We start from the raw sequence: 22,386 nt of genomic DNA on the forward strand, positions 1-22,386 counted from the left end.
TGAAATAGCAGTTTGGTGTGTATTTTCTCCTCCACTGTATACAGAGGGTGGCCCGAAGCAACAACTCGGTCCAAGGTTTTTGACTCTGTGCAAGACCACTTAGTTCATGCAAAGCAGCAGAAGTCTGTTCATGAAACAGGAACCAGACTCTCAACTGTGTTTAACTGGGAGGACAGATACCCTGATTCCAAAATACAAAAACATGTGAATCACTGAAGCAGCGTGTACACTTTCGTTAATTGCAAAAACACACATTCAGTGAACCAAACCCTCTGTGTCACAACCCATTTATTACCCATATCTCCTTTAGAAAATCCTTAAATAGTCTGCACGTATTTTAGTCTTTAAACACATTCTTGATGACTTTAAACTTTATGACTGGTACTTTATTTAACTTGAGTATAATGAATGAATTTTGTTGAAACAGCATTAAACTCCCTCATTTCTTTATGTTTTGCTGGAAAAATGGGAAAGAGTTGCTGTGATTTATTAAAACATGCGAAATACATGGAAACAGAAGGCAAAAACAGTTTGAACGTCAGCTTTATGGGAATAAAAAAATCTAATTTGGATTAATCACAGCATGAAAACGGATTATAAATCCAGTTCTTGTGTAATCTGGCAAACCTCTGCCTTTTCTCCCTGTTTCCCCGACCTTAAGATTAAGATCTTTTTTTATCTAATGTCTAATTTTTGATATTGTTCATAGATTGAACTAAAGAAATGGGAACAAATTATTTGTTTCTGTTACAGGGTGAAGAAAGAAAGTGCCCAAAAACCTGGTGCTTTGCTAAGTTGTCTATTATGCGTAGACACAACACTGGTTCATCCCACGATTCAATTCTGCTATGATGGGTCATCTGAGTTTAATCACCAGACAGCTTCATTAAATTCTGAATGAACGGGTTTGTATTTACTGTGCTTTCCATTAAACTTTATTTCTTGGATTTTGATTTGCTTAACACATCTGAACCAGTGGCTTGGTGTTATTTCCTTGCCAGAGCTCAGTGCTCTGTATTCCACTCCCTCCACATAGAGACTGGTCACATATGGATTATTGGTCCCTTTTTGATGGTATAGCTGGTAATAAAATGGTCAGGCGTATTTACAATGATGAGTCATGACTCGATCATGATTCATCGAGTCATGATGAGTATGAGTGTACATCCCTGTACCTCTGGTGGCAGGCTGCTGATGTACTTGTCCCTGCTTAGAGATGTCTTTTCCTTCATAGTAAAGTTTAAAGGTGATACATTTGCACTAGAGAGTGCTGCTAAGCCTGATCCTGGGGTCGTCCATCTCTGCTTTTGTTGTTCCTAATATCACATATATCCCTAACTGCTCAATTATTATAGGATAGTAACATTGCATGTCACAATTACACTAGCACATGTAATTATCTCACATCACCTAGACTGGTTATCAAATAAAATAAGAACACTTTAAGTTCTTCCTCGCAACACCTCTGTGTCTTTGTGCGTACTCTTGTGGCAATACAATAAAAAAAACCAAGACACCATTCATGTGGTAAAAAGAAAGTCACCAGTGAACGCTGTTAAAAGTATCCATCAGGGTTTTTTCATCCTTTGGCTCTTTCTGCTTTTTATCCCACCTGCTCAGATGTTACATAACAAAGACCGAGGCAATCTTCTAGCGTTCTCTCCTCACGAAAACAACTCCTTTCAGCTTGAGGCAACAGCTTTATGTGGTGTGATGGGATTATTTTCTTAGGTTCAGCGTGACTCATCACAATCTTTGTCCTGTCTGACACACTTTTTTCGGTTTCTTCCAGTCCAGTCTTCACAAAGTCGTGATAAAAGTAATTCAAATGCATTTCTTAGTGACAAGCTAATAGATCAAACTACCACAGTAAGCTTGCCATTATTCTTTGCTTAGATTTGAACATATATGTGGTTAAAAGAACAAACAAAAACACTGCAGGAGATATATAAGCTGGTGATGTAACAGGAAATCCTGCTGGGAGACAGTTCAGCAGGTTGCCTGGCACACTATGGGAGGACAAAAAAGCTGTGATATGAATATGAAACATGAAATACTTGTAAAATAAAATGCTGTGTGTGCATGTGAGGGTTATACATGTATGAGTGCGTGATATATATTTCAGTCATAGAGAGACTGTGTGTATTGCTTCACATGAGTAACTGTGTGTGCGTGTGTGTAAGTGCGAGAATGGGTGTAAACAGGAAGACAAAACTGGAGGGATCTCTGCTTTTAGGAAAAAGCTCCTTTGAATCCACTTTTGTACTCACAGCAGCAGGATGCAACACCCATAATACAACAAGGCACAAACGCGTCACCGGAAAAGTGAAACTCACTTCTGAGGCTACAAATACCTCAGAGATGCACTTAAACCGCTCTATAAATACATAAAACACTTCCTACTAACCAATTTCATGTCATACATAATTCTCTTAGTGGTCTCTTAGTTTCTTAGTTTCTAGGCCTCTGCACATGTGACAGGATTTCTATGAGGGAGGGAGGATGAACTGATTTTTTTTTTTTTTTTTGTGGTCAAAGGTCACATTAAACTAAACTTGTTCCTGCCTAAAACTCAGTAACTGATACACAATTTTACACAAATGTTCAATACGATAAAACTGAGTTATGATGGTTGACACAGACACAAAAATTCACTGTGACATCATGATGCTTTCTTAAAACTGTTTCCTCGGCTGTTGTCCATGTCAGTTTATTCAGGAAGAGTCTGTGAAACTTTGTGAAAGGAGTCCGATATGAGTTGATGAGTCAGGAAAGTTCTCTTCTGTCCGATGACAACAATACAGAGGGGAGTTGTTGACAATATCTTGAACTTTTTTCTTAATGCTAGCCTCCGTTAGCCTGTGTTAGTGAAAAAGGGATCAAACATTGCTGGACTCAGACATTTAGTGAATAGACTCTCATACAATGTGAGAATGTAATCAAATGTTTATCAGAGAGAAAGTGTGATTTTCATAGACTCTCACTACCTGATATAACATTATGTCTAATCTGCTGAAAATAAGTAATTGCAAAAATATTGGAAATAAAAAAGCACATTTATGCATGTTTGTGTAAAAGAGCCAAGACTTCAGTTTAGGAGATGAGGCTTAAGGTGAGGAGGAAGACTGTGATATTTTATTAAAATGCCAGACATGAAGACATGAAATGCAATTAGGCTGAATGGCTATGATCAATATGGCGGCTTCCACATACTGGAATCCACCTCTTTTGTATTTTAATAGATTAATTCTGTTTATGAGAATGCAGTTTTTGATCAGTTTTTTAAAAGAAAAGCAAAATTAAAAAACTGATGAGAATAAAGCTCGAATCAAACCAAATGGTTGCTCAAAAGTAAAAATATTCAACTTCGAAACTAATTTATTGTTTGACTGCTTCAACTACTGTGATACAAACAGTTGCAAATAGTGTGTAGTCAGTTGGTAAAAAGCCTAGCAAGTACATCCAGCCGATGGTGAACTTATGTCAGCACAACTTTCATATTAGAAGTATTTTTCAAGAATAGACTTTAAGAAAAGACGGTTAGCCGTCAAAGATTAACATTCAATCTTTGCTACGTAACCATTAATGCAAGTGTCCGTCAGCAGTCTCTGCTGTGTTGTAATCATGGCCCACTGTACATTCGTGATGCTGGAGCTACAATTTGCATCAGCATTCAAACAGATATGCCACATCATTAGCTGCAAATGTTCCATCATCCCTTTTCTCACTGTATAAATACACTTCAATCATACGTGTAAGCTATATAGTTTTTCTTCAGCCTTCAGAAATGTGTTCATCTTAAAGTCTTCCTGTAGCCTGCACTAAGAGGTTGTGGCTAATAATCCTAATTTCTCTTAAGTGACTTTCAAAGTGAAAATAATTTCCTTCAAGTAGATCAGAAATCCACATCTTCGCTCAAGTGCTGAAGACAACAGGTGTTATATACAGTGTCTAGATTTAAATGATCCCTGGGCTTAGCTGCTGTACTTGCACCTGGATGAGTCTGCTTATGTTAAACTCATCCCAAACCTCTTCTATAGTTCAGCAGGATAACTGCAAAGTGATACCATTCTCAAGTCCAAATTACCAGTATGACCCACCACACAAACTGAGACTTTCAAATTAAAATGGATTGTTAAGAAGCATGAATGCATCTTAAGGCAGATCTCTCCGGGTTTAATGAGTATGCCAAGCAGCTCATTTAAACATATAAACATCAGCGTTGTGTCTATGGCCAAAAATGCAAAAGCTCCTCTTAATGAATGGACTTTATGTGATTCATATTGAATTTCTATGTCATCTGTGTCTGAGTGGCATTTCTCTGAAGTCCTCCTGCTCAGACTCTTTACCACTGTGGTCATGGCAAGTGGTCTGCAGACTGGACCTTTTATTCCTTCTTTCTGTTGTACATTTTCCTCCCATGGCTCATTATTCCTTTTTCACTCCAGAAAAGCACTCCCCACTCTTTTAAAGTAATTTTTTTGTAACATTGGTCTAAAAATCCAGCTTAAAGGATAAAAAAATATTATTGTCGTTCAGTCTAATGTCAAAAGTTAGGCTGTTTAGGGTGGTTAGGTTGTTTTCCACCAATCCACAGCCATACAGACCAGTTTAAATTTACTTAGAGTCCAAAGTTCAAGATCTCCTCTTTAAATAGGAATTTAAGCCTGTTTTGTAAATCTTGGACATACTGAGTTTCAAATTAGAGGATTATTTATGATATTCTGTGCTGTATGACTGATGATCAGTAATGAGGAAAAACATGAACCCAAAGAATACAAAAGCATACAAATACCATCAAAGAATTAAGAAACAAGCTTTTTTGCACCATGTGGAAGATTGTGATAAATGAAATCAATGTAATGATGTTATTTCACACTCTAAATAAGTGGCCAGGTTCTATATCGTTGATTCATTTGTTTCATTTAGATTTTATGTTTTTTCTTATAGGAATTTTGTGAAAATCAGACGATGTTTCAGGTTAGATTTCTTCAGAAGTATAGAAAGTTTGAGAGGGTTCATAACACGGTTTTCTGTACGGTATGGTGTATATGGTATAAATGAAGTGAATGTAAAAACTTACAAGCTGCCAATGGAGGGATACCAAACTGTGTTTCATTGTTCTGGTAACGGTGACAATAAAGATCTATCTTAAATTTGGGTTTTGCTAAAAACCTAAATTTAGATTAAATCTGTTTCACATCAGACATGATATACTGCAGGTTCTGATCAACCTTTGCATCCAATTCCTTACATTTGCATTAGTGTAGTTTTCTCACCAGTTAATTGATAAATCAGAACCAGAGAAGTAAAGTGTATTAAAACGAGTTTCTTACATGTCAGTGGGCTGAATCCCTGCACGAAGATTTGACACAAAGATGCTTGTCTGCCAGTAAATCCAATAGTGACTGGTTATGATGCATGCTGGTGCCCCTGCTATGTAAATCTACTGAGTCATGTGATGAGCCACTCATGCATATTTGCACTCAGAGGATACTGAAGGACTGCCCTGCAGCATGAATAAAAGCTTCCACCAGCAGGAAATGTATATGTGTCAGCTTAATGTTTGCTGTGAAGAAGTAAGGAGATGGATGCTTTTAAATCTGTCAGGGGAGAACTCAAGAAGATTTCTCTAAACTGGCACGCAGTCAGCATAAGCCTGGATCGGTATCCCTTTTTGTTCAGTCTTATGTTTCCCATATTCTTAAAGAATCGATGCCCCAGTTTTTTTGTGCTTTTTTGTACCAGGAATCATTAAAATTTCATCTCGCCTCTTTTCTCACCTGATCGTCTGCAGTCCTATAGATTTAGCTCCCTACATCTAGTTTTGCTTCTAGTCCTAACAGGATGTTGGTTTTGCTCATGTGTATTGTAAAACATGGTAAAGAGCAGACATTCAAACCAAATCTTTTCCATCTGCACACGAGATCTGATCTGAAACAGAATAAATCCATTTTCTCCGGGTTACTGCAGAGCAGAGAGAGTCACAATATCAAAATGACTATTATGACTGCTTCTGCAGCATCTCGTCAGAGACAATATTGAAAAAATAACATTGGAGCGGCAGGGAAATTAACAATAAAAGCTGTCATGCACACAGAAGCAGTTAAAGCCTCACAGGCTGGAGAGAAATGTTGCAAAGAGAGAGAAAAAAAACTCAGAAACAAGTAGAAATAAAACTTTGGAATGAGTCCCTAGACTGTCTTAATGGTGTTATTGGAAAGATGATGCAAGATGTTGCAAAGGTTTCACTATGTTCCAAGAGTCGCCCCAGCCTGCGCATCTGGACACGCACACTGTTGCAGAAAGGGCTTATCGCACAAGGCACCAGTTTATTTAGTAATACCATTTCAGATTGAGCCGTCTGTTCTAGCTAAGTATGTGCCTGTGTGTGTGTGTGTGTGTGTGTGTGTGTGCGTGTGTGTGTGTGTGTGTGTGTGTGTGTGTGTGTGTGTGTGTGTGTGTGTGTGTGTGCGTGTGTGAGAGAGAGAGAGAGAGAGAGAGAGAGAATCCAGCTGCATGGTGATCTAGCGAGCAATAGGGGAGTCAAACAGAGAAAGGCAAAGGGTCACTTTGGAATTGGAGAGGGGAGGAGGAAAAATATAAGAAAGGTGAAAGCAGGAACCAGGTTAATAAAGGGGTAGGAAAATGGGATGAAGAATGAGCACAGATGGTGAAATAAGAAGAAAAAAAAAGGAACAGCAACAAAGAGGTTACGGGGAGACTCCAGCTGTCCTTTCCTTAATGCCTGGTTTCAGATCACGTTGTTCACAGTCAGGGGTTTGAGATGTTGTAAACATGACAAAGCAAAAGGGGAATGATGTTGTGGATGTAGCTGTGTGGGACTGTTAAAAGAGCAAGACAGCTTAAGTTTGTGAAAAAGTGGCGCAATTAGTTTTGAGTACATGGCCACAGATTGTCTCCCTTTTTCAGACTTTTGACCTGATGGAAACCATTTGGTAACACCAAGCATGATTTTTAACGGAGCATTTTTGTTTCTCCACCGCATTTTATTCATGTTTTAGTCTGAACTCTCTTACAACTGTAGCCCTAACAACCATTTGACAAGATTTTATCCTTGTTTTAATTTCTAAAGCCTGGTCTCCTATAGCCTATCAATGTGCTTATAACAAGATATACACTGAAGCATTATTCACTCTTTCTGCATTTAAGATGCCAGCTACAGATATAACTAGAGTTGAACTACTGTCCAGATAAGTTGTTTGAACTGAATGTTTAGCACATTTTACATACACTGCTGCTCACATCAAATGACTGCTAGAGGTCTGCGTTGCTTTCTGTTTATTCCTCGTTACAGTGGATAATGACTGCTTACTCAGCATGGGATTGATTACAGCTGATAACAGTCATTCAATGGGCTGATCGTTTCCTAAACAAGTGGCAAAGGCAGGGATTGTAGTCTGCTGCAGACATGGATGCAGTGACACAAAAACGGCAAGTGTGCAGACATCCACAGAGGGCCTCGTGCTCACCATTCAATTATGAAATTCATGTCATTCGTATCCACGTGTCCAGTAAACCTGCCATACCTGCAGATGCAGAAACAATAACACATATTTCTGAACATAATGAAGCTTTAATACTGAAGGCAACAAAATGTACAGGGCTTCTCATAGGAAGCAGGGATACATTTGAGTTAAATGAACAAATGATACTCCATCGACTGCTGGCAAATCCTTCAGAAAAAATTTTGGTTTGAATTCAGCAAATAATCTTATCTTTTCCTTAAAGCATTACATAATCAAGTCACCACGTTCTTTGTTTTGAAACGTGACTTCTTATCTGTCAGTTGTAGGCTGCTCTCAAGGAAGGACAGAGAGGTCAACATGTATATGAAAACCTCAGTATTCAGGGCTGTCCAGTGTGTAGCTAGTTATCACATCTACATTACAAAATGCCAGAAAAGGCTCAAGTACGCTTTTTAATAGTTAGTGTAACAGGTTAAAATAACTCACATAAAGAAAAACTGAGTAGAAATGTTTTGGCGCGGTAGTGGAGTAATGGAGGGGAGAGAGGGAAAAGACTGGAAGGATGTCCTGTTTAGGTCATGTGCCTCCGAGCTTTTTACTGTGGGAAAGTGTGTTTGCAGTGTGTGTGTGTGTGTGTGTGTGTGTGTATGTGTGTATATATTTATGTGTGTGGCCTGGTTTGGCTGTGAGAACTTACTTCTGATGGCCCACAGCTCTTTCAAGGATATTTTGGATGTCTCTGTGTTAAATAAATATGAGACTATGCAGTGCCTTTGTAGATGCACAGCAGCACGTTTTCTGCATGTGTGCACAGTATCTGTGTTTTGTGAGGGTGAAGCAGAACCTCCCTCATGGGCCCCACACAGACATGCACAAGACCTTTATCATTAATTATAAAACCAAAACATATCACATGACCTCTGCAGTGATCAGTCATACTGTCTGTGTTAGATGAAAAATAGAACTATTTTGTAAACATGACATGTGCACTCTGGGACAGGACAACAGAGAAAAAAACAGGAAAACAGTGGCAGCTGCTAAACACATGGAAATTTGTTTTCTCCATCCAGTATATTTCACACTTCTGGAACTGTGCACAAAAGCTCAGTTATATAGTGATAGTGATTACTAAAAGCCAACATAAAATTCATAAATAACAAATAAGCAAATAGGGAAAAAAATACACATTGTTGTTTATAGTCATCCGATTCTTTCATGCAAATACTCTGAGTTAGGATATCAAGAGTTGTGCAAAATCATAAAAGAAGGGCAACACGGGTTAGTTTATTAAAAGAAAGCGAGAGAAAGAACCTCAAACGAATAAAAATGATGACAAAACCAACAAGTTAACATGGCATTTACAGTTCGAGACGCCTCATCTCACCACACTTTACAAACGTTTTAGCATTATCTCAGCTATTCAGTGAAGCTGCAGAGAGTACTGTGAGTGTGTAATGAAGTTTCATCAGCTAGTTTCTGAAAAGTCCTACAATTATATGGCACCTCTTGATAATCCATAGAAATCCGCATTGTAAACCTGGATAATCAAAATCTCAAACATCTCATAGGTTCATAAACTGTGGTTCTCTCCCTTGAGTCGAGAAAAAGTTTGACTTTGCCACTAACATTTTTTTGTAATAAATTGGAAATGTGCACATTGGTTTAAACATCTCCAGGTTGACATTTGATGTCATTGATGTGATGATATTTGGACGAATCAGTTATTCTAGAGCATTATAGGCAAACTCTTACACTCTTATTTTCATGTATTCAACTAACTAGCAACAAATTTTCTCAAGATACCATTTATATTTGGGATTTTGTTTTCCTGGTTCATCACTTTAGTTAGGTGCCTTTTTGTGCTTCAGTCATTCAAGCATAAAAAAGGTGGCTTAACAAACAAAAAGCACGTTTCTCTGAAAGTGGTCAGGTTCAATGACTGAAATGAAAATGAGTGAAAAAGCAGCTGATGTCCAAAGGAAAGCTTTAAAAGACTTCAGAAACTTCCTATCCTAACTTCCTAAACAAGTTAGGAATTGATGCTTTTGTTAAACCTCTGAGTTTAAAGCTGAAAGTCTGCACTTCAGTCGATTGTTTATTCACTGTGGTGGTGTACAGACGCAAAACTGTGTCACTGTCTAACCTACAGTAAATCTTTGCATTCTTTGGTAACCCCCAATGCAATGGACACCTGGCGAATGTCCATAGGTGGGAATGACAAAGTCACACCTGACTCATTCCTGCAGTTTATAATATTGTTGCTGAAGTAAAGTCATCAGGTCAAAACAACCCTCAGGCCACCAGGACCAGGACATGTAGATCCATGATGACGCTTTAATGATGTGTTGCAAATTCACCCTAGAAAGACGCAGCGTTGGTTGTGTGGTTGGTTGCCAACTCATATACTTGTGACGTGAGCAGCGTGCCCCAAGCAACACACTGACATAATAATTTGCCACTAACTGAGCGATATCTCCTCTGTTAAACACGTTTTTATGGATATCATTTGCAGTGTTGTCAATTTCTTTGGTAACATCAGCCAGAAACACACTCAATAGCACTTCTTTGGGGGTTATTTTTAGTCAAGAGTAGTTGATAGAAAAAAAATTGCCATAACACAATGCTAGAAATTGACATCAACCTTGAAAAGCCACAGTTGCTTTGTGCAATGCCAGCATTTCACCCATCACAACAGCGCACGTCTGCTTGGAAGCACGGCCCTCTCACACTTCCTACATTGCTTTTGGTCAAAATCACAGGGTCAACCCACTTCCCAGTATTCTTCTGTCAACTCTGGGAAAAAGCTTTAATATCCTTCCTGCCTCCAAGACGTTGGCTGTCGAGGCCCTGTGAAAAGGCAGTCTTAAGGGCAACAGCACCGCGTCGCATCCCTTCACCGCGGAGTGAACCATTGTCTCCTCTGTCTGTAAACTCTGATGTTTTCAGAGAACAAGAAACAAGAAATTGTTGCTTCATTTCCTGGACAGTTTCAGATGGAGTAAATATTGACAGATATATTGGCATTTGTTTGCCTCGGGTGGAGTCAACAATGATACCATGATTGTTTTGTGGCCATTCTGTTAGTCGCAGCTAGTTTTCTGCACCACAGCCCTGCAAATAAAAGATTAGACTGAGTGTCGACAGCAATGTCAACATCACTGACCATTGCCTGGTGACAGCGATGACTGCATTGTTTGACTCTGAATTTATTTACATGATGCAGTGATAAGATTTGAAACCACACGCCGGCTTTTCTTTGTATTGTTTCAGACGTTCGCTCATAGCAGACTGTCATGGATTCAGCTGTCTGGCTTTCTTCAATCAGTTGAGATAATATTGTTGTCTTAATAAAAGAATAATGGGTCATTTTTGATGCACGTACACTCTGCTTCAGTAAACTTTCTTTGGGAACAAAATCAATGCCATGGATGGAAGAAAAAAATCTCTCTGGAAAAATAACCAGTGTTGGGACTAACGCGTTATTAAGTAACGCGTTACAGTAACTACGTTATTATTGTGGTAACGAGCACGGTAACTAGTTATTATGCCAAAATCAGGAACGCGTTACTCGTTACTGGGATTTAGATAGGCTCGTTATTCGTTACTTCGTGTGGTGGCTATCGCGGAGCTTCCACAGATTCAGTAACATTAGCAAGTGGTGGAGGCAGCAGGTGGATGAGAGAAAGGGGAGGCAAGAGGAGAGACCCGAAGCGGCCGCTGGTCCGAGTGTCAGGTGAACTTCAGATAAGAAGTTATGACCTGCAGTCTATCTGGGTCAGATATAAACCAAGTTTAGTTGGAGTTTATTTTCGTTGTGCTGACTTTTTCGTACTGCGTGCTAGCTAGCATGACGGAGTTTCTATACAGCTGGGTGGTGCTATGTTACTGATGTTGAACTTTATTTTGTTCATATGGTTAATTATTAGAGTTGCCAACCATTCCCTAAAAACGGAATCGTCTCGTATTCAGAGAAATTATTACGGGTTTCGTATTGAGGTGAAAAGGAACATTTTGTCCCGGACTTCAGCTACAATGAAAAAGACACAAAGCTGGAGTTATTCTGTGTCTTTGCTGCACAGCTGCCTCTTCTTCTCTCATTCTCTCCCCCTCCCTCTCCTGTTTCTACTTTAATCATGAAACTGATCAATGATCAGCTGATCGGCTTTTCCCTCTTGTTTATTTATCGTCCACTTTGCGCCAGAAAGAGGAAACCACCGGATGTCGCGTTAAACAACAGCAGCACGTTTGATCAGCTGTTGTTAGAATTTATTTAATATTACTTTCTAGTATCAGCTGATGTTTGCTGGAGCCACAGCTGTAAAGCTGCTGGTCATGATATCGGTTTGTATATCTGGTGAGAGGGAAACATGAAGATGAAACCAGGAGATGTCCTTACTGAATCATCAGAGCTGAACAGGTGATGGAGAAACAGGTTTACCTTTTAGGTGACATGAATGAGTTGAAGGGAAGTTATGAACTGTTTCTGAGAGACAAATAACACCAGGATCCTTTTTTTACTTAGCTGACAGCTGGTAACTGTGCAGGGGCGGGTCTAGCAAAGTGTTGCCAGGGGGGCAGGTAGGGCATTAACAGGGAAAGGGGGGCACAAAGAAATACTTTCTTATTCTCATTTCAAATGTCTAGCTTTTAATAAATAATTATCTGAGTCTTACAACAAACGATTGATAGATTGATACATATATACCATCAAGACAGTGTACATCACTGTCACAACAGTGTTTGTTTTCATTCAAAGGCTTTATGATTTTTGCTACAATGGTGGGCCAGTCTCTAGTCAAAATGCCCGGGCTGATTTTTTGTCCCAGTCCAGCCCTGTATGCAACTCATCTGCAGTCTGGTGTTACCTACATCTTGCTATTCGGAAGGCAGAATTTCTGAGTTCTGAGTACAATCAAAAGCACCACGACTGCAGTTTTTGTGTTGGACGTAAAAAGCGCACATGACGCTGTAACGTAGGCTAGAATCATGGCGGCAGTCAACGACGGTCCAGGCGTAGGATTTCTCTCGTGGAAATATACACATTATTTTTTCCTTTGGTAGGTGGCACAGTGCACTTGTGGCAAGTAAGCAAGCTAGAAGACTGGCACTCTTGCTGGGTATCCAGTTAGCAACACATTAACAAGAGAAGTCTGAGTAAAACCAAAGTTACTTTCCCTAGTAACTAGTTACTTTGAAAGTAACGAGTAACTTGAAGTAACTGAGTTACTTTTGATGGAAGTAACTAGTAATGTAACTAAGTTACTAATTTAAAGTAACTTACCCAACACTGAAAATAACACAATTGTTTTTCTGCTCTAAATTTGTGGCATTACGCTGTAGATGCTCTGAAGGCCCCACTTGTACACTGAATACAAGAAAATTATTGTAAAGAGTAAGACATCCATGTTTATACTGCTTAAGGCTTGTTGGTGTCATGATTAATCACAGGGATGGTTAGAGGACAGCTAACTTCTACCCTGCTACAAGGAGGCCACTTATAATCACGTGAAAATGAAATTTCTCACAGGCCTCTATCCAGTCCCGAGAAAATCGAAGTACACCTTTATTGCTTCCACTGAAATTAAGTGCTGAACTTACTGTTTGATGATCAGCAAGTGTGAGCACCTCTACGAGCATTCAGGTGTGTGTTAACACTTCTTCCCAGGAGTGGACAACCACAACATTTCTGGAGAGTAAAGTGGAAATATTTGACCACGTTTCACAGCACCACTTTAGCAAAAACCAAACACAGTATGTCAACACAAGCACCTACCACATGCCAACTCACGGCCAAGCACAGTGGTGTAGGGATGATGATTTGGGCACTTTGCAGTCATTGTGTCAACCATGAACTCTACAGTATACCAAAGTATTCTAGAGTCAAATATAAGGCTGTCTGTCTGGCAACTAAAGCTTGGCTCATGCAACAGGATAATGATCCCAACAGTGGCGGTCCTAGCCTGTTTGGCACCCCGGGCAAACACTCCCTCTGGTGGAGTTTAGTCTGTTACTGTTACTATTTTTACCATTTCTCTTTGGAGCAACTGTAACCCACATTATTTCCTTAGGGATTAATGAAGTATTCTGATTCTGATTCTGATTGTTTCAGGATGACCTGCCATTATCCAATGACACATCTGCTTACCTGTATCTTTTGCTTGTTTCTCCTCCTCTTCTTTTCTATTTTTTCTAAGCTGAGCACCTGATGGCTTTGAACTTTTCTTGTCCATCTTCCATTGGTTTTAATTTTGCACTCCAGTATGAACACAAATCCCCCAACTCGAGGATCGTCACAACATAACCTAATAGACCTACACCTTAGTTCAGAGATTCACTTTGTCTAAGGTTTATTTCTGGGATTTCACACAACCCAGGATCATGAATACATAATGGGCTTGGATTTACAATATTATGAATGAAATGTGCTCTATCTGGAAGCAGCAGGGTTCTCCTCCCCTTTCAACGGGTTGTGTGTGAGATCATCAAACTGTAAATTATAAATTTTAAATTGTTATTGATCCCTTTACCCCGAGTCCTAAAGTGTATGTTTATTTTCTTACTCTTCTTATATTTATTGTTTGTTTACTTGCACTGCTGTAACTGGAGCCTCGTCGTCTCGTCTCTCTATATACTGGACTGTATGTAGCGGAGATGACAATAAAGTTTACTTTGACTTCAGCAGCGAGCAGGTGCACCGAGGGCTCTTGCGCTCACTTTTCGCGTATAGAATTTCGAAAAAACACCGGTGCAAATTATAAGTCTGTATCATAATGTCTGGTGTTTTCGTGTTTGTTGTTTTGTTTTTATTTTGTTTTATTTTGCGAGTTGGTTATTAGATGCTGCTCCAGCCAGCCAGAGAATCCCCCGCCGCCCCGCCCTCTCCTCCCTGTGCCGCAAGCAGCAGGCGCACCTCGCACCTTACTCCCAGCAAATGAGCGATAGCAAACCGATCGGTGCCTATGCCATTCCCAATATGCACTGGCTGATGTCGGGGCAGCATGAGTATGAGAATTTTTTTTTTTTTTTTTTTTTTGCCGATGCCCGTGAATCCGGCCCCCACCACGATGCCGCCCCGGGCAACTGCCCGTGTCGCCCGTATCAAAAACCGCTACTGGATCCCAAGCACAACAGCTGCAAAAGGATAAGAAGGTGTGACCAAGTCAAAGTTAAGTCAAGCTGACTGAAATGCTGTGGCGAGACCTTGAGAGAGCTGTGCATAAAAGAATGCACAGAAACCTCAATGAAGTGAAGCACAGTTGCAAAGAAGAGTGGGCCAAAATTCCTCTGCAACAATGTGTGAGACTGATAAAGTCAGAGAGAAAGTGATTACGTCATGTTATTGCTGTTAAAGATGGTTCTACAAAACACTGAATCACCGAGCAAACTTAGTTTTTAACAGGGCTGCATGAATTCAGAAATGCATGTTAAATTATCACCTTAATGGTAAGAAAATTTTAGTGTCATCTGGCTCTTCTGGTATGTGCATTACTTGCTGTGCACAGTATGAAACAATATACATAATACGGTGCACTAATGGAAAGATGAGACGCATCATTGATGTATCATACAAACCAACAGTAGTGGAAAAATTAAGTCAATGCAGAAAACTTACATTCTGTCTGAAGGCCATCAGATAGCAATAATTGTGGCTACTGAAATATTTACATTTCTATAGAAGTGTATTGAAGAGCCAATGAGCATGAAGCAGAGCTTATCACGTTTTTTGTTTTGTTTTTTTGCAACCAAAATGGTGACGTAGGAAACGCTCATCTCAAGGCTTCAAAACAGATCTTCATTAACCAGTGGGTGGCCTCACAGCAGCTACACCCATACCCACCCTAAAAGACAGAAGGATGGATCGTGTGGTTCATGTGTTTCGTCCATATGTTGTCATTTTAATCAGACAAAATTATATCACTTTTATTTTAAAAGTGTATTTATTTTGCCAGTTGTAAGTCTAAAATGTTTACAGTGGTAAAGCCGCTGCACACTGAAGTTAAGTGTACGGCTTAATAAACTTGGCAAAAAACTTAATTTCATGCCTCTATGGTTTAGTGCACTTTGGATAGATCAGAGATTGGATGTGTCAGCAGCTTAGGGAATTCATGTCAGTTTTTCTGTGGTCTGTAGCTCGCTGCATACTAAAACACCAGTGTGTTCAAAATTAGGAACATCAAACTGGGACAGCATCCAAAGTTCCTACTTTTACTGGAGTTTGTCTTTTTGACCTTGAAGTGTTCCTTTTATCCTAATTTCCAGCTCAATATTTTGATTCTTGGCCTCTAATGAAATTGCATGATTCGCAGTTCAAAATTCTCCTTATTTTTCTTATGGCGTGCCTTGGTGCAGCCTCTCAGTTCATCCTCCAGTCATTTAAAGTAAATTTTCTTCTGATTGGCTGCTTCTCAGAGAGCGTAGATATAATCAGCAGGCAGGTGTCTTCTTATAGCTACACTATTTTTTCATTATTTGTCTCTGTCACCCTACAGAGCAGAAAGAATTGCCAGAAGCTGTGTCAGAAAGTCTGAAACCTGAGCTTTGGACTCACAGCCATTACTTGTACATATGCTGAGCTCATTATTTTAAACTGCATACACACATTCAGACACCTTTCAGATCATAGATGACACAAATATATATTTAAAAAAAGACGCATTAAATAACGAAGGCAGGTTTTATTTGGAATCTGGCGCCACAGACGAGCGGAGCAGCCTCTGCTCAGACTGATGCAACTAAAGATGGATTTATTTCACAGGAGAAAATGTATGTGGACCATGGGATCATTGACAGTGAGAGCGTGTGAAGGTAAAGGGATAAAGATTGTTAAAACAGTCAATTAAAAGAAACATTTAGAGGAAAAATAAAGAGGGAAGATTTAGTCGTGAGGCTGAGGCTTCTTAGAAATCGACGTAAATGTTTGCACTGGGTTTTGTTGTGTTAAAATCATTAAATAGGCCTACACTTTGCACATCATATATTTAGGAAATAAAGACTTCAAAGACAGGCTTTTTTAGCAGTCAATAAACTGAAAGCAACATAAGTTCACCTGTTCCATCACAAATGTTTTTTAAAAAGATCACACAATAAATGATGAACCAGTTTTTTCAAGAGAAATTTGAAATTTAATGAAGGGAAGTTTTTGTTTCCACAGACAACAGCTTCAGTGAGACACAGTGTGTAGGTGCTGGCAAAGAGATGCCGCTTTAAAGACAAATAAAACAAGCAGCATTTTGCTCGGTTTGACTCGAGGCTGGTGAGGACTGTCCAAAAATAGGCCGATGAAGCAGGTACATTAAATTAAACCCCTATCGAAAAGAATTCAGTTCGACGCATCGGTGTGTATGTTCACCAGAGTTGAGCAACGATGGAGAGGAGATGCACATACAGTAGAGAGCACAGGCAGAGAGCATGACTATACAATAAGAGGTCTCAGCGTCAGTCCATAGCTTGAGAACCCCTGTTTGTGAATAACAGCTGTATTTTATTCAACAGTATCTGATAAGTTACACTGTTTTAAAACAGTCTTTTGGGGCTCAGCTACACACACAAGAAATTCAAGTCCCACAGTGTCGCCTTCTCTTTGGGCAGTGTATCCTTTCCAGTGGTTAAAGTCCATTCAGATAGTCATCAACAAGCATAAACTTTGTATCTCTTGAAATGACAGTCTGGCCTTCTTCCTTTTTACCTCTTCCAACAAATCACACAGTATCATGTTAATATATTTAACAGCAATGTCCTTGGGGAGTCGTACATCCCACCAGTTCAGAGGTCAATCACTGACTTTGATGCTTGTTGAGTGCTTTGGCCTTCAAAAGTGATACAGTGCTGTAACAAGATCAAAAGTCTGTATCCATGAGGTTTAAGAATGCATCCAAGATTTGGTCATTTTTCCCACTGGTCAAATTACCCCATGACAAATAAACAAACAAAATCCTCTGCATCTCAGAGGAACAGTTCAACCTTTTTGGGAAATGCTTATTTACGTTCTTGTCAAGAATCAGATGTGTTGTCTTAGAATAAAAAAGTTACAGCCATCTACTGGTTAGCTTAGCATAAATACAGGAAACACTCCACACGGATCCGCACAAGAACTCTACTTACAAGGCCATGCATCACTCACTACCTCACACACTTCCTTAATCCAGGCAAACTCCAGTGTCAAAGTTGTGGTTTTATTAGGTTTAACTGAATGATATGGTGTTATGTATTAATCACAACTGGATTTTGTTTTCATCCATGTTTGAGCTACACTAAGGTAACCAGCATCCACCTGTACTCACCATGCAGACATGAGAGAGGTATTATCGTTCTCTGGAAGAAAGCAATAAAACGCATCCCCTTCAGCTTCTACTCGATATGGACACATTCAACATTGAACAGTTGAATAATAGACGATCCAAAATGTGGGAAAAGTACATATAATATACAAAAATATTAAAGAAAACACTACTTTGCTCTACCATTGGTTCCTTCATTTCTACAACAAGTTGAGGTGGTTTGCAGTGCCACTTACAGGATAATTTGACCAACAGAAACAGTCCTCTGTGCGCTCCTGCGTTGTGTACAGTATTTACTTAGTGAAGAGACTGGGACGTTAAATTCAGTCCATTACTCCCATCTCTTCCATAGTCGTGACTTAAGCCAGGATGTCACTCCGCTTGCTGCACCAGACCACCAGGCCAATCATGGCCAAGGTGAGGAAAACGGGGATGAGGATGAGGATGGTGAGGGTGTCGTCCGGGGGATCCAACCACACCGGCTGGTCTATGGTGCAGTTGGAAAAAAAGTGCTTGTGTATGTGGATGATGTAGCGCTCCACCAGCGGATTGGGCCAGTAGCAGTCGACGATCTGGGACTTTGTCTCTGTGCAGAGGGTGAAGAGGTGGTACTCACTGAGGAGAAAGACAGGAGAAGGAAATGTAAAAGAGAAGGAGAAAGTCATGACTCTTAGTTATAAGCATTGAAATATTAAAATACATAACACAGATGGCTTCCCTCCTTCCTGTCATAGCTCAGAAGTACATTACTTATTCTACTGCTGTTACTCTTAGGAGCGCACCGGCATTTAAACCCTTCTGTGGTTTAGCTAGTAATAACCTGAGCATCAGCAATTTGGTATGTAATCCATCATAGTGATTGGGTACACGCTGCTTTTTCTGGCCCACTACCATCTCTATTTCACCAGGAGCTTTTTAAAAACTCAGAGCTCTGCTTTGACGAATACATTGAGCCATTTCTAATCCCTCGTTCTCTGTCCTGCATTCTCTATCAAAGAGGTCCAGCTTCTTTTCTCATGACACACTGAGAGCTGCTCCTATCCTCAGCAGGTGAACATTAAACCGAGCGACAGTATTCCCACGCTCCCTGCTGATCCGAAACTGATTTGTCATGTTTCGATGATGTGGTTCTGACACTCTATGTTATTAAAACTTACAGACTGGCTGGTAAAAAAGACTGTGCAATGGTTCATGAACCAAGCACTATTGTTGCGGTCGCTTCTCAAAATACTGTACTAGCAACTGTGAGCTGTCATGTCATTAACTATAGCAGTACTGCGAACAGTTTCATATTTTTGCTTCCTAATTGATGTCACTTTTATAACTATTTTCCACAAAACTTTGTTCTGTCATTTTGGCACCACTTCTGCTTTGTTCAGATTTATTTTTAAACTGTATAATGCATTAATTATGGCATCTTATGCAATATTAGCATGGGACTTTTATAGCCTGGGGAATCATTTGAAATAACTGCACAGGTCATCAGCGATTCTAATGACGAAACTGCACTGCCAGTTACCCACTATATTAAGCTTGTGCTTAATTGTGGTTTTAATATAGAATCAGAATCTTGATGATTTAAGGACAAGTTTTTGTTTTTCATCTGATTTTCTGAGGCCACCAAAGTGTATATATACTCTACACTGCATGTATTTTTAAAGTTGCGAGGCAGCTGAGCTTTCTTTTTCTTGATGTGCAGTCCTGTGAAAACCTCATCGCAGCCATGACAAAGTAGTTTGTAGAGCCACCTTTAGCAGAAAGAAAATGAAGTAAGAGTTCTCCACCGTGCTGACAGTCGGTATGAGGTGTTTGTGCTAATGTGTCTTCAGCTTGGTGTTCACCGACTGTGATGTTGGGCATTATAGTCAAACATCTCCACTTTGGTTTTGTCTGTCCAAAGAACATTCTTCCAGAAGTCTTGTAGTTTGTTCAAATACAGCTTTGCAAACCTAAGCTGTGCTGCCATGGTCTCTTTAGAGGGACTCCTGGCACCCTTTCCAAATAAGCCATACTTTGTTCAGTCTTTTTCTGGTTGTGCTGTCATGAACTTTAACATTTAATATGCTGAGGACTGCAGTCTGAATTGTAGCTCTTGGGTTTTTTGCAATATCTCTGAACATCGCACAGTCTGACCTTTGGGTGAATTTGTTGAAACACTCAGTCCTGGGAAGATTGCACCATTGCCAAAACATCTGCTCTCATAGAGGTGCTCACACTTGCTAATGATCACCGAATCAAGTGCATTTGATTAGCACCGACTGGCTGCTGCTTACCCTCATAGTTCCTGTGGAATCATGTAGTCACGTAGTGTCCAATGAATGCTTAGTAGTGCATGTGCGTGTGTGAGTGTGAGTGCATGTGATTTGAGAACACAAAAACCGAAACACATAAACATTAGTGCTGACAGTAAATCTCTGAAATACAAGGTAACATCAGCAACATTATGTTAAACTGCTACACAGATTTACCAGCCTGCCATAGGACAACAGCCAAGAGCAGGAACAAGGGCTCATTAATGTGCTACCTAACATTTAGACCGCTTCACCCTGCTGCCCTGTTTATAGCACATATAAGTTTGGTTCTGACGTCAAGCTGCAGCCATTGTTTTCTGAATGCCCTTTGCTTAAGTGCCACAAATCAAATAAGCCCTGATGTCTGTGTGTTTACACTGTGTATAGATGCACATAGTGCGCTGCAAGCAGGGCAAGAAGGCACCACATGTCAGATAAGACGAGTGCACTGTCAAATCTGAACTCAGCAGCAGTATATTATTGGAGGGGCATAAGCTCATATGTTATGTTTGAAAGTTACTAACTCTTTAGAAATATCTGCAGATGCAGTTATTTTGATTAATGTGGTAAGATACTGGGAGTCATTAAGGCTTACGAAACTGATGCTTTTAAAATAAAATGTGTTTTAAGCCACTGGCAGAAGAACCTGAGAACGTGATGGCAGAGAAAAGGCTTTGATGATTGGAGAAAACACAAAGGCAGAGAGTACAAGAGCTATTAGACAGAAGTGATCAAAATGCAGACTGAAACCGTAGGGAACAGCAGACTTTTGAAACTGTTCCCAGATGTAACGCACAGCAACATGTTTTTAAACTCTCATCCACATGGGATCATCAGTTACGAGGGTAGAAAAAAATAGTTTGATCTGATTCACAGCTGATGTCCCAATGATTGCATAACCATGGCGATGACTACACACAAATGTGAATACACAACATAGCCAAACACACTCACGTGTGACGATACAGATAGTTGTATACCCACATAACAGTTTTGAGACTGCAGACAGATACTGAAATTGCTGGTAGTTGGTACCAGTTGGAGTATTTTAATGCCAAGGCATAAAGCTTCACTAACTGTGTTATTCTAATTCTTTCCCTGAGATATTGTTAAGCCCTGAGAAAAATCCAGGCCCATAAATCAATTTGAGCATTTAGCTCTGAAAGGCAATAGCTTGTAATTTGTTTAATAGTAAGGAGACTCCACATATTCACATTTCTAAATGTTGTTACAGGGTTTTTTGATATATTTAATAGTGTGTATTATTACACTCAAGACAAGGAAAGTGGGGGAAAATAGCTTCCAGTAAGTTTTAACCCATTGTAAGTTTTAAGATTTCCTGCTAACTACTTCCTCTTACTTTTTAAAACATCAGGTAGTCTCCCCAAAGCTACACAGGCTGCCAGTTGTTTGACAAAATAAAAGGTATGTCTTACATAATAATGCAATAATTATTGTAGCTTCTAAATGTCCAAAGTGAGCAATAAGTGCGGCAGAGTACCTGCAAACTCTTCAATAAACATAGTTTGAGTCACACAGCTTTCCAGTTACTGGGCTTATACAGTTGCTTAGATTTCTGTCACACTTACATGTTTCAGATCATCAAATACATTTTAATACTAGTCAAAGAAAACCTGAGTAAATAGAAAAAAGCAATCCAAAAACACTTGTCCCTGTGTGATCAACGGTGTGTGATTTTTTTGGGAAAGGTGAGATCAACTGTCACAAGCCGCACGCAGCCCTGATTACTGTCAGACCTGCTGAATCAAGAAATCACTTGAAAAGAACCTGTGTGACAAACTGAAGCAGGCTAAAAGCTCTTCAAAACTAAAAAAAATCTCACAAGACATCCAAAGAAACAGCTGGGAAACAAAGTCTATCAGTCTGGAAAAGGTTACAAAGCCAATTTTACGGTTTTGGGACTTTAGTGAGCCACAGTGAGAGAAATTATCCACCAATGGAGAATACCCGGAACAATGGTGAACCTACCAACCTAATAAAATTACTTCAAGATCTCGACGACTCATCCAGGAGGGCACAAAGAACCCAGAACAACATCGAAAGAACTGCAAGCCTCACTTTCCTCAGAGTCAGAATTATACAACAGTAAGGAAGAGACTGGGTACAAATGGCATCAAGGAGAAAAACCACTGCTCACCAAAAAGAACCCAAACGCTCGTCTCACATTTGAAAAAAACATCTTGATGATTCCTCAAGATGTTGGGGGAAATATTGTGTGGACTGATGAGACTTAAGTTCAACTTTTTGGAAGTTTTGACTCCAGTTAAATCTGGAGTAAAACTAAAAGCATTTCAGAAAAGGAACATC

The 22,386-nt window shown here is 39.7% G+C and overlaps 1 protein-coding gene across 1 annotated transcript in view; it reads right to left on the minus strand.

The window, feature by feature from the left end:
• Positions 1-16,586: 16,586 nt before the first annotated feature.
• Positions 16,587-22,386, minus strand: part of LOC146380038 (receptor activity-modifying protein 3) — a 34,190-nt gene continuing 28,390 nt past the window's right edge. The window contains exon 4 of the mRNA XM_084938981.1: positions 16,587-18,382. Coding sequence (XP_084795107.1) covers positions 18,127-18,382 — 256 coding nt within the window. The 3' untranslated portion in view covers positions 16,587-18,126. The remainder of the gene's footprint in view (positions 18,383-22,386) is intronic.

The sequence above is a fragment of the Perissodus microlepis genome, chromosome 9 (assembly GCF_051167445.1).
Source record: "Perissodus microlepis isolate ML-2025 ecotype Zambia chromosome 9, ASM5116744v1, whole genome shotgun sequence".
Classification (NCBI taxonomy): domain Eukaryota; kingdom Metazoa; phylum Chordata; class Actinopteri; order Cichliformes; family Cichlidae; genus Perissodus; species Perissodus microlepis.